The following is a 13,651-nucleotide window of genomic DNA, read 5'->3' as shown; positions in this document are numbered from 1 at the left end:
TTTTGGTGAGGTATTTTAATTCCACCCAGATATTTATTTACCCTGTCGTGAACGGGAGGTCGTAAGGAGTGGTACATTCCTGTTGCATTCCAATCGTTTCTCCTCCAAACTTTTTCAATTGGCTTCACCCGCCTCTTTCATGTCGGTACTTTTTCAAATATAAATTATATTATATTTAAAAGAAAATAAATTATACTAAGCGTTTATTCTACGTACAACATGGCTTCGTCTGATGTTGCTCGACAGGGGGTAAGCTTTTTATAAATTTGTTTTTCTTTAGTAGCTCTAATGTTGGTTTAGCTAGGTGGGTAGATAGCTAGCTAGTTAGCAAGTTTAACTAGCAGTGGAGAAATCTCAATTGACTTTATGTTCCCTAATTATCGAAGTGCACTACACTGGATATGATTTAATGGCTTCTACGCCCTATGTAATACACTACACTTCCAACAGGGAAAAAAAGCCTGAACTAAGTACACATTTAACCCAGTCAACATTCCTCTAATCTTGTCTGAAGTTTCATTGAAAGTTAATGATTGTAGGTATGAGTTCCTAATTTTTCCTTGAGTAATACAGAACAAGACTAAAGTGCACTTTTTGTTGTTTTTTTTTTTGTTATAAATCGGTTCACTCTTCCTCCAGATCTACTCTAAACCTCTCTACATTCATATGACATAATCTGATTACATGATTTTCAAGATCAGAAAGATCATTTTAGTTTTATAGTTTGTCGTTTCTGGCAAAGCGATTACACTTTTTTTTAATGACTCAACCTGTACTAGTCTTATGTTCGTCCAATTAAATGCTTTCTAGAACGTATATGTCCCGCCCCTGGGGGTGTGACTTGCTCTACAGTAGCAGCTCCTTAGCAGTGAACATGGTTCATCAGCACGTCTTCCTGTACACTGCTCCCTTTTCCAACCGTTGCTTGGTGGAGAAATAATAGTTGGAGTTTATTCGTTTTGAAGAGGGTGGAATTTTGCGGTTATGTGTCCAGCGCTTTTCGGGGAAGTGATTTACCAGCTTGACGCTGTTTAGTGCAGGAATGTCGGTCCCTCAGACTAACCGAGAACATGATTCAGAGGCTTCTTCCTCGGTAAGAGCAATATCATTTTATCACATAGAGTAATATTTTAATTTAGCTTTAAGCCTAACACTCAGGCGCATCACATGCGTCCCAGTGAGACCTTGTAACCCACATATGTACTTCATAACTCCAAAAACACATGCTGTGTCATCGTCTAGGATATCGTCCTGGTTAAAGCGGCGGTGAGAAATCCTCCACAGCTGAAAAAATGGCTCTCGATAAACTCTTCAGTGTTCTCCATATTTAGCTAGCTCACTAAGATATTGTCAGATTTGTTTAGATTCCTCACGGATGTGGAGTATCTCAAACGCAATTGGCTGTTTGTGTAAATCAGTCAAGCACTTCAACATGCCATCACACAGACTTCCTGTTTCAAACCACGGCTCTCAAGCCATTTCATTGAGACTGTAAAATCTTGGTTGCTTAACTCTGTTACATTCCTGATTTGCCCCCAAAACCTCACCCCATCTCTGGAATGCAGGGAGAAACATGTTGTCCTCCCAAATGGTGACGAGCCACAGAGTGCTGTGGTGTGTGTATAATGGCATGCTTATCTAAACACCAGAGAATGGGAATGATTTTTAAAGCTTAGCTAAGATCTGAGATTTTTCCTGCCTCAGAGAATTAAAAAATTTTTTCCCCCTTGTTCCCACTTATCCAGACAGTGCAAACGTTTGTATACACTTAGAATTAAATTAAAATGATGTATAGATTCCTTAATGAGAAGTAACAAAACTAGTGAAATGGTGAATGTTGGTCGTTTCTGCCATCGGTCATCCTGATGTATCTGTTAAAACGCTGCCTGACACGCTACGTTCAGACTAGAGAGCAGCAGCCGAGCCATGGTTTTAGCGACAGCATGACAAGTGACATTTAAATACAGATTTTCTCAGTTCTATGCAAATTAGTTATGATGCTGTAAAGCAACAAATGCACACGATTGGCTTGAATGATTCCAGTTGCTCAGTATTGTCCAGCGTTTCTTCAGTTCCCCGCTCACAACTTTAGACCCTACTTACAGTCTGAAGTGCAGCAATCGAAGAAAAATTAATCACTGTGGTTTCATCCTATTCTGTCGTATACGACCTTTCATTAAATGTGTATAAAGACAAAATAAAGTTTGGAAGGAAGTAGCAGTGATTGTATGCGGCTAGTACAGTTTGCTCGCTTTGCTAATCTGCCTACGAAGTTAATACGAAGAATGGAACGTAACATAATAAACATATAAAACCTAAATACATTTGAAGCAGAAGTGGTGCATATAAATCATATAGTGGGTTGTAGACTATACATTTTGGCTACTATGTTTTCTCAGTAAAAAAAAAAAAAACTCAGTAGTAAAAGTCGTTACACAAACAAGACACATGAACGACTTGACGCTTGCTGGTGTGAATGTGGGATCCATCGCATTCTTTACATCAGGTCTGAAGCCTGAGAGCCTTATGGGAAAACTTCTTCATGGATTGCTGTCTTCTTCCAGGATAAACACACATTTATTCTTTATATATTTTTGTAGATAAGTTAATAGAGGTTCTTTTCCCTCCTCTTTTCCATCCCATCCATTATACATAGGGAGTGGAAACTTTTGTGCAAATGTTGTTTTTTTTTATTTTTTATAAATATAATTTTTTTTGTGTGTATGTGTATATATATATATATATATATATATATATATATATATATATATATATATATATATATATATATATATATATATATATATATGTATATATATGTATGTGTGTGTAATATATATATATATATATATATATATATATATATATATATATAAGTTTTCAGTTGTCCTCTTTTTGTACTCATCCTTATTTAAGATTGCTAGAAGAACCGTGTTAGAACTGTGTGACTCTGTATTTAAGGGTGTTGTCTTTATGGACCACGTCCCAAACACAATCCAAAAAACACTGTGGCTAAGCTTTCCAGATCGTGTCTTTATTTTTAGCCATAATTTTGCCTACACGGCTGTCAGTTTATGTTTTCCTCGATTCCTTGCTTCCTTTCACCAAGACTAAGAGGGAAAAGTGGGAACAAACTTTCCTGACAATTCTTCCACACAGTTATAGACCCATCATGGTACAAGTCCTAACAGTGCAGCAGCGTTTTGCAATGTTTTAGTTCTGAGTTGGACCATTTCAGCTTTAATATATGTGTTTTTATAATTCAATTCTGTAAGTTTCATATTAAAGGCTTTAATTTGCTTATTTTTGTTTTAACAGGAAAGAAATGCTCGTCCTTTATCTCTGTCCGGTCATGTTGGCTTTGACAGCTTACCAGATCAGCTGGTCAATAAATCCACCAGTCAGGGCTTCTGCTTCAACATCCTCTGCATAGGTGACTCTCTAAGATGATTACTTTTAGTTCTATGTGGCTTTTAATGTGTTTTCTGTTTAATCTTTAAAGAGACTTTAAAGGGAAGTGGTGGAGAAAAGAACTGAACGTTTTTGCATTAGCTATCCACTTATTACTGTTCACTTAGACCTTCTCCTGTCCCATAAAAACTCCACTCTGATGTTTACTATTGATGCGTCCTTTGATTTTGATGTTAAAGTAAAACTCAGTGATCCGCTGTAATATGGTTTACGTTTCAGCTTTAGACGTCCAGCATCACCGTAAACACTGCAGCACTAAAAAAAAAACCCTCCCCTGTCAAGCATTATTCCTACATCATTTTTCTTTATAACTTACACACGGACATATAATTTCATCTACAGGTGAGACGGGTATTGGGAAGTCCACATTGATGGACACACTGTTCAACACCAACTTTGAGAACTTTGAGTCGTCTCACTTTGAGCCCCGCGTCAAACTCCGCGCCCAGACGTACGACCTTCAGGAGAGCAACGTGCGTCTCAAGCTCACCATCGTCAACACGGTGGGATTTGGAGACCAGATGAACAAACAGGATAGGTGAGGAGGCACAAGAGGGAGGGGGACAGTCAGTAAGACGTTTATACAGAGAGGCAGACATCAGAAGGTTGGTCAGATGTTTGGTTGGAAAATTGTCTGGGCAGACTTTAGACAGTCGGTCAAACAAAATACACTAAATGGCCAAAAGTATTTGGACATCTGACCATCACAGTCATATGAGCTTGCTGAACATCTCGTACCAGATTTATTCCCCCTGTGCTGTTATAATAAGCTCCACTCTTCTGGGAAGCTTTCCACTAGAGTTTGGAGCGTGGCTGTGGGGATTTGTGTTCATTCAGCTAGAAGAGCATTAGTGAGATCAGGCACTGATGTTGGTGAGGAGGTCTGGGGTGCAGTCGGGGTTCCAGTTCATCCCAAAGGTGTTCAGTGGGGTTGAGGTCAGGGCTCTGTGCAGGACACTCGAGTTCTTCCACTCCATCCTTCACACACCATGTCTTCATGGAGCTCGCTTTGTGCACAGGGGCATCGTCATACTGGAACAAGTTTGATCTCGACCCCTTAATTCCATTAAAGGGGAAATGTTAATGCTACAGCATACAAAGACATTCTAGACAGTTTTGTGCGGCACCAGTTTGGGTTAGAACCACATGTGGGTGTGAAGGTGGATTTTTTACAGATTTCTTGAAACATTAGCTCAGTCCCTGATTTAACAGAAAAATTGGTTCTCCAGCTACCAACACGTGGTGGATTACATCGACACGCAGTTCGAGTCCTACCTGCAAGAAGAGCTGAAGATCAAGCGCTCGCTGCATAACTACCACGACTCACGCATCCATGCCTGCCTGTACTTCATCGCCCCGTCCGGACACTCGCTGAAATCCCTCGACCTTGTCACCATGAAGAAACTGGACAGCAAGGTTGGTACCAATTACGTTTAATTAAACAGATATTGAATTTTATATTAAAAGAAACATGCTCCATTTTCATGATTATAAAGCTTTTTCTGAGAGCACACCCAGTCGACATTGCCAAAATGTCAAGACTCTACAACATTTTGGTGATTTACACAATTTTCCTTTTACCAAAATGTTATCTGTCTGTCAAGACATGTTTTGTGTCCAGTGTTTCTTTCTGTAGTTTTGTTGTCGTTACAGTTTTTCTTGATTGCTTAAACACATTTCTTGAAACTATGCCTCGTATTCTCAAAACAGTAAACACAAATCCATAACGTCTCACCCAATTCCCCAAACATCCTATTTTCAGGTCAAAATGAAGCTCTACACCCAAAACCATTCACTCTTGCTGAAAAACCAAACTTTGCCCTCGGACATCACACACCAGCCCTCAAAAACACACACACTACAACATCGTCTTACACACTGGTGCAATAAATTCAAAACAATATTTCCAAAACTGGTAAGTTATGTTGCTTGTGGTTCCCCCCCTCCAAAACCTTTTCACATGATGAACACAAAAGACACAACCAATGTATACAATTTATTCATTCGTGTACTACACAGTACAACACACACACAAAAAAAATTATTCTGTCTTTGGTCTGGGTCAGGCCAGAGAATCTCGTCCACATCACTGGCTATATTGGCCCTAGTCAGGCAGCGGGGGTAAAATCCTCTTGCATGCCTGATCCACCCCTGGCAGCATCTACCGATATGTCTAGGCAGGCTTCTTCCATGGCCTGGAGGAGGTGAACACGGATATAAGGTTCTCGGTAATACACTTTCCACTGCCATGCTGAAAAAACTCCTCTATCGGGTTTAGAAAGGGAGAGTATGCAGGCAAAAAGATGTTTGAAAACCTCGGGTTATTGGTAAACCAGTCATGAACCAGAGCAGCGCGATGGAAGCTGACGTTATCCCAAACAACAACGTAGTGAGGCTGCTCTGGCTGTGCTGCTTCCCTGTGGTCCAGCTGGAACATATGCTCTCTTAGACCGTCAAGGAAAGCAAATAGGAGCATAGTGTTATAGGGTCCTAGAATGGCATGGCGGTGGAGAACCCCTCGTTGGCTGATGGCTGCGCACATAGTGACATTCCCTCCGCGCTGACCAGGGACAGTCACAATAGCCCGATGGCCAATTACGTTCCTCCTCCTCCTCCTCCTCGACCTATTCCTTCATTTCTCTGTGGATCCATTGTTCCAAAACTCAATGAACTGAACTGATTCGGGCCCTTTAATCTATCTATTCAAGGATCTGAATGATGTGTGTTCAGTTTTGACTCTTAGTGTTTTCACCTGGGGAATTGTGTGCTAATTGAGCTCAACATGTGCTGACTTGAGTGAACAGTATTGAATGCTAGTGCTTTCAAAATGACCACATGGTGTACGCAATAAGAAATTAAGGGATTTGTGTGTAGAGTTCTGCAGTGACAGCTCAACAAATCTAACTCGTGTAAAAACAGGGGAGTAGTGTTTAGAGTTTAGGGAATTGGGTGTGCTTTTTGATAAATGGCATTATGGTTTTGAATTTTTAGTTCAAAAGCCTGGTTATAGTGTTTTAGCAATCGAGAAAAACTGTAACATGGAAGTGTAAGGGAAGTCTATCTCGCCCCAAAATCTATCTCTTCTGTAAATATTCACCTACATACAATAAATATGTCTCAAATTACATCCAGTTCTTCAGTAACGTCGCACAAATTGCCTGTGTGGTTTAGGATACAGTGTGTATAAATATGAACGCTGGAATGTTATCAGGGCGGCCATCTTGGGCTATCAGAATCACTTTTTACGTCAGCGACATTTTGTACCATTCCACACAAGACAACATGAAGTGGGATTCTCAGCCTCCCAAAGTGACAAGATACATGCATGACGTAGTTCCATTTTGAAATTGTGCTCTTGTGAATGGTCCCACATGGATACTCGAAAGATTTGGACTTCCTAAAAACAGTTTATACCCAAGTTTCATCCATTCTTCAGTGGATAATCTCACCAGGATACTGTAGCTTGGAGCCTAAGAGCTGCTGCTGTAATCATAAAGACAATCTGATCCTAATGAACATCCTTTCAACACAGTGTTGGTTGTCTTCACTCATCTACACGTGTATACTGTAATGATTTATAACCCCACTATCCAGTGTCACTCAGAAGACAATGCGTACCCTTTTGAGTCTCAAGGTTTCTTCCTCATATCGTCTCAGGGAGTTTTTCCTCACCACTGTCACCTTTGGTTTGCTAATTAGAGATCTAAATCCCCACCCGGATCTAAATTCAGACTCTGTTTGCTATTCTACACAATACTTTATTTAGGAAAACATGCTTTCTTTGGTAGCTTTTTTTTAATCCTCATAACTCCAACACAAAATGTAATCATCTACATGTAGGGTAATTTGTGTAAAATTGTGTAAAAAAAAAAAAAAAAAAAACTGTTCCTCGAATTCTCAAGTGTTCTTCAAACAGTTAGAAGTGCTTAACAAAGTTGCAGAAGTGGGAAAATGCTGAGGCTGCCTTCATACATGTCGGAGAATAAAAATACACTGCCCGGCCAAAAAAAAGTCGCTGTTTAGATTTTAATAGGCAAATACATAAGAGTCTATGAATGGATCATTATTAAAGTGATTATAATGTTTCTAGCATGTTATATGTTTGGCAACAGTTCTTTTAATCTTAAAAGATGATGTGTGTAGCTTTTTAGTTCTTTAATAACCATGTAGAAAGACGTATCATGGCCATATTCCAGGATGACACTGCCAAGTTTCATCAGGGTTAAAATTGTGAAAGAATGGTTCAGAGAGTATAAAGAATCATTTTCACACATGAATTGGCACCTCTGAGTCCTGACCTTAACCTCAGTGAAAGTGTTTGGGATGTGCTGGAGGAGACTTTAAACAGTGCTTTATATCTCTTTCATTGTCAATACAAGATCTTGAGCAAACTGATGCAACGCTTGATGGAAATAAATGTTGTGATGTTATTTCAAGAGGTGCATCAATCTTTGGTCAAGATCTTGTACTGACAATGAAAGAGGTGAGCACTCTGTAAAGTGCCAATTCATGTGTGAAAATTATTCTTTATGCTATAAGCTTTATGCTCTCTGAACCATTCTTTCACAATTTTAACCCTGATGAATCTTGGCAGTGTCATCCTGGAATATGGCCATGATACGTCTTTCTACATGGTTATTAAAGAACTAAAATGCTACACACTTCATCTTTTAAGATTAAAAGAACTGTTGCCAAACATATAACATGCTAGAATCATTATAATCACTCTAATAATGATCCATTCAAAGACTCTTATGTATTTTCCTATTAAAATCTAAACAGCGACTTTTTTTTTTTTTGGCAGGGCAGTGTATGTTGTGAGAAATGTTGCAGTTTCAGTTCTGTAGTTTTTCTGCCATTCTGGGAAGTGTCTGTGGCTACATTTGAGGATAAAAGAACGAGGGAGGGCTTCACATTTCTAACATTTTTCCCCATCTGTAGGATTAATTCTTCAGCTGCCCTGTATACGATCTTGTATGAGGCTATTGGTGTGTGTGTGTGTGTGTGTGTGTGTGTGTGTGTGGTTTATATAACGTGTCTGTGTGGTGTTTGTGTGAGATTTTAGGACTTGATGTATTCTGGGTATGTGTGTGTGTGTGTGTGTGTGTGTCTGGTTTCATAGCTGGCACTCAGTGGGTGATTCCTCCTCAGAAATGCAGAAATGCTGGCAGCAGGACTGAAGTAGTGTTGGTATCGCGGTTCACGGCTTTCTGAGCCACTCAAGTGGATGACTTTTTATTTTTGGCAAATGTTTTGTGTGTGAACAGTTGTGGTCTGGGTGATGTAAAACCTGCTGACTGAACTCTTGTGATGGATGAACACAAATCAGTATTCTGCAATTTCAATAGTTTGTGCACTTGGATAAATGTAATTTGGCATAAAAGTGGATGGTGAGTCGTTGGTTAGTCTCTGAGATAGCCTTTTCAGCTTCATGTCCATGTTCTGAAGCACTTTGACTGTTCTGCAAAATCACTCAACCTCAATCTTATAAAAACTTCCAAAGAATTTTTAGGAAGAGCAGGTGACCTTGCCTCTTCACTTTGATAACAGCACTAATCCTGTCAGATAAGGAGGTCACTAAATGTATTACAGTCCCAGTCTTCCAATGGCTGGCTCGTAGTTTAGCTAGGGTTTGTAGTGACTGTTTTGGTGTTTCACCTGCTGTTGTAAGTTTTGTATGGAATTGAGGTCTGGTGACATTGGTATTGAAAAATAATAAGCTTTTATTGGTGGAATGCGACAAAATTTTATGGAAATTAAGTAAGCATTATCGAACAATTTTAAATTGAAGTAATAAACTGTAGGTGCATGTTTTAGTAGCCTAAGGAAGTAACCTAATGGGCTTCAGATATAATTTCAAATAATACAATAAAAATGACTAGATTTGCCCCTCTTGTTTGCATTAGTGGTCATTTCGAACACCATCGTACACTCACTGGTTGGCTAAATTCAGTGCAGCAGCTAAATTAGAGCATTTGCATAAATGTGAGCTTGCTGACCTTTTGCTGTTGCCTGATGAGCTGGATTTCACTGCACCGTGCACAGTGGCCACGTACTGTTAGACAGCCGTGGCTCTAAGCCTGATGTCGTGTATGTTCCTTGTTTTTAAAGGTGAATATAATCCCAGTTATCGCGAAGGCGGACACCATCTCTAAGAGTGAGCTGCACAAGTTTAAGATTAAGATCATGAGTGAGCTGGTGAGCAACGGAGTGCAGATCTATCAGTTCCCCACCGACGACGAGACTGTCTCCAAGATCAACAGCGCCATGAACGTGAGTATGCACAACTCTGACAAATGGATTCAAACGGATTTCACCTCAATGAGAGTTTATTACTGATCTCATTAGAGCAAGAATAAAATGTGAAAATTTAAGTACAGACCCTAGCCAAAAGATTTGTTTACTTGCTCAAAGTGTAGTCTATGACATATTTAAACAATGGCAGGATATAGTGCAGGGCATAATAAAAAGATTGATTGAGGACAGTGAAGACTGCAAAGGTTTAACTGAAAATATATAAATCAGAGCAATGTATGTGCAATGGTACATAAACATGTGGGAAAATACATGAACAAAGATGCTGGCATTTTGTGTTTAGTGTTCTGTATTTGTCCCAGTGATTCCTGAAGTTTGGCTTTAGTTGACAGCATCTCTGACATTTGTGTGTGTGTGTGTGTGTGTGTGTGTGTGTGTTTGTTTTTTTTTGTTTTTTTTTTTAAACTAAAGTACTAAAAAGGGAAACTGAAAGTAAAAACATCATGAATCACGTGAGCCCTTAGGAAATATTTTATTATAACAACTGACTAACTTTGTATGTTAAGATGGAAGAATCCTCAAATGGTAAAGCGTATTACAATTTGTGTGTGTGGTTTCCAGGGCCACCTGCCGTTTGCTGTGGTGGGAAGCACAGAGGAGGTGAAGATTGGGAATAAGATGGTGAAAGCGCGACAGTACCCCTGGGGTGTGGTGCAAGGTATGCTGTGTGTGTGTGTGTGTGTGTGTGTGTGTGTGTGTGTGTGTTTTCATGCTGTATGTGTGTCCCACTTGCTGAAGCACCGTTGTTGGTGTGCGTTTCAGTGGAGAACGAGAACCACTGTGATTTTGTGAAGCTGCGGGAGATGCTGATCTGCGTGAACATGGAGGACCTGCGGGAGCAGACACACACACGCCACTACGAGCTCTACAGACGCTGCAAACTGGAAGAGATGGGCTTTAAGGACACAGACGCTGACAGCAAACCAGTCAGGTAGAAACAAACATCGTGTGTGACTTTAATGTGTGTGTTCTCTGGGCTTGTATCATCTGTGTGTGCGCTTCATTGGAGTGTATGTTGGGTTTATCTTCCAATAACACCATGTCCTGAAGTGTTTTATTCCTCTTTTTTGCCAACAATTACAATTTTATTTTCAATTTACAAATTTTAAACAAATACAATTTTACTAATGAACAACTAATGAACGTCACTATTTATCCGTTTTTATCTGTTTGAATTAATGACAGCAAAATCAAACAAGTTATTTGTCAAAGCTGCCCAAGGTTCCACTTGTAGACAGATCTTGTTAGACAGATTGGATGATGCACAGTGATTTGTGTGTCTGCTCAGCTTGCAGGAGACGTACGAGGCGAAGCGTCAGGAGTTCCTGCTGGAGCTGCAGCGGAGAGAGGAGGAGATGAGGCAGATGTTTGTCCTACGTGTTAAAGAGAAAGAGACGGAACTGAAGGAGGCTGAGAGAGAGGTATCCATCCTGATACACAGATTAAACACACACTGTGAAGGAGTGAATGAGAGGAAGTACTCCTTTACACACACACACACACACACACACACACACACACACATGGAGCAGATTAAAGGAGCAGTGTGGGAGATTAAACCCAAGAGATCTCCATCCATATTCTTACTGATGTAAACGGTATGGAGTATTACATTAAGCTCTTCCGTTTTCCTTCACAGTAATGCAGCCTGAAAGTGTTTAAGACAAATGTTCAATTTGGGTTGAGCCTCTTTAAGCATTTTGCCTCCTGAAGTAATACTCGGACCTTTTTGTTGCTTTTCCTGAAAATGGGGACTAAACCAAATTCCAAACATGCCGCAAAGAAAGAGATTATGAAGTGTGTGTGTGTGTGTGTGTGTAGCTCCAGGGCAAGTTTGAGCAGCTGAAGCGTCTGCATGCTGACGAGAAGAGCAAGCTGGATGAGAAGAGGAAGGCTCTGGAGGATGAGATGAACTCCTTCAGTAAAAAGAAAGCCGCGGCTGAGCTCCTGCAGGGCCAATCGTTCAGCTCCAACTCCAACCTCAAGAAGGACAAAGACCGCAAGAAGTAAGTAGCACGCTCACCTGACGATGTCTGTAACTCACACTCTGTTAGCTGTTATAATTTTTCAGCTAATGGTGTGCCTAATGATGTGAACTAGAGATATAAACTAACTGTCAGTCAACATCAGTATGGTTATTAGTGTTTACATAGGGCTTGGCAACAAGGGGGTGTGGTCATAAACACAAATTTTATATTATCAGATATATGAAATATATTAAAGTCCTCTTATTCTAATTTGCATTATCAAAAAATTAGGAATTTTATGTAGCCTCTTCTGTGTCTTTATCTCTTTTTAGTATAAGAAAAAATGTTACAGTCTTTAAAACAGCTCGTGGGTATCTGACAATGAGCCTCCTTCATTAGTTAGATTTTTTTCCCCTTCTTGCTTACAAAGCCTTTCTATTGAAATGTAGCGCCAGATGAGCAAACCAAGGGCTGCAGTGTTAAGGACCCACCCCCTCGCCCTTAGTGTGTGATGAACAAGAAACTAAGGAAAATGGAAGAGTTGCAGTGGAGGAAATTTATAAAAGTAGTATAAAGCAGGTCAAATATTTTGTGTCTCACGCTTGCACCATTTGCTATTATTTGTTTAAAAGTGGATGAGCTGATTAAACCTGCACTGGGAGATGAAGTTACTATTTACAAACCTTATTTTATAGTTTCTGACATGTCAATATTTCTCTTTCCAGCTCTGGGTTCATGTAAAGAAGCTGCTTTGAAGACTGGATCCATTCCACTCTGAACAGATGTTTCCACTCATCCTGAAAAAAAAAAGACTATTATCCAGCTAGTTTGTATCTCTCTAATGTTTTTATTATTCGAATATATCAGCAGGACTGCTGTGTGTATCATTTGTGTAACAGTGTATTTTTATATTTCCTTCACTCAATGTTTTAATGTAGGATTGAGGATGGCCACTAGGGGGCGACGAGACTGTAAGTTTTGTATGTGGGGATCAAAGTGCCTTTAGAAATGTACCTTACTGGTGGATCTAAAACAAGGAGCAGTTTAACAGCAGTGATCCGTTTATTAGGAAATCAGATTAATGCAACATTGCACAGTTTTACATAAATTCAGAAACAGTGAACTGTTTGGACAAAACTTTTTGCATAATTTTTTTGTATCATGTTACTGATACAACTGATGCAGTATTGGAACCTGATGTAATTTTCTCCTAAAGGTCAAACAAGACACTCCACAAGTTTACCTAAGAAAGGATTAAGAATGTGGAGTTGACGCTAAGTTCAGTCCCCACCTCGTTCGTATAATATTATTCAGTAAAAGAACTACAAACGCCAAAAACTGATTCTGCAGAAGACACATGGTTTCAAATATTTTTTCTAAATATTTTTGTGACCAAAAGATCACAAAACCCTACATCCACTGTTTGCTTTAACACTAAAAACATTTATGTATTTTTTTTTTTTTGTATTTGAAGTGTATTTATCTAAGCTGTGTATGGGGTAGAATTCATTAAAGCATGAATAAAGATTGAATGGAAATATTGCTCTGATAACTTTGTTCTGTCAGGCTCTCCCTATAAGTTTGTTTCCACTCTGTACATGGACAGTTAAAACATATTAAAGCGCTCAGATCTCATCTCTGAAGCGTAATAGGAGGAAGTAGAGTGCACTCCTGTGCTAGCTTGTCCTCCCTAATGCACTTTTTGAATTTCATGAAAATCAGAGAAGGCTGAATTTTTTGGAACACACAAATTTTAACATTTTGGTGGTCAGGACCAGTTAAAGACATGTACAGTGCAGGACCCTGGATAGAGATATACCTTTTCTATCTGCTATATTGTACTATACTACACTACACCATAACATTATCTACTGTAGTGTATTGCACCTGTTTATCTA

General features: G+C 39.4%; 1 protein-coding gene across 2 annotated transcripts; it reads left to right on the top strand.

Annotated features, from left to right (window-relative positions):
* The first annotated feature begins 18 nt into the window (after positions 1 to 18).
* Positions 19 to 13,291, top strand: septin10 (septin 10). Of its 2 annotated transcripts, none has more exons than XM_026933224.3 (10): positions 19 to 249; positions 3,319 to 3,433; positions 3,814 to 4,009; positions 4,701 to 4,887; positions 9,583 to 9,744; positions 10,348 to 10,444; positions 10,549 to 10,717; positions 11,075 to 11,207; positions 11,608 to 11,792; positions 12,479 to 13,291. In XM_026933224.3, exons 1-10 carry the CDS (start codon positions 220 to 222, stop codon positions 12,492 to 12,494), a joined length of 1,290 nt encoding a protein of 429 aa, XP_026789025.1. In that variant the 5' UTR covers positions 19 to 219; the 3' UTR covers positions 12,495 to 13,291. The 2 variants fall into 2 exon arrangements, with proteins under 2 accessions (XP_026789025.1, XP_034170267.1); XM_034314376.2 differs by lacking the exon at positions 19 to 249 and adding an exon at positions 303 to 1,093.
* The last annotated feature ends 360 nt before the right edge of the window (positions 13,292 to 13,651 follow it).

This window comes from Pangasianodon hypophthalmus, chromosome 2 (assembly GCF_027358585.1).
Source record: "Pangasianodon hypophthalmus isolate fPanHyp1 chromosome 2, fPanHyp1.pri, whole genome shotgun sequence".
NCBI lineage: Eukaryota > Metazoa > Chordata > Actinopteri > Siluriformes > Pangasiidae > Pangasianodon > Pangasianodon hypophthalmus.
Note: the sequence above shows the minus strand (reverse complement) of the source record. Positions and strands in the feature narration are given on the sequence as shown.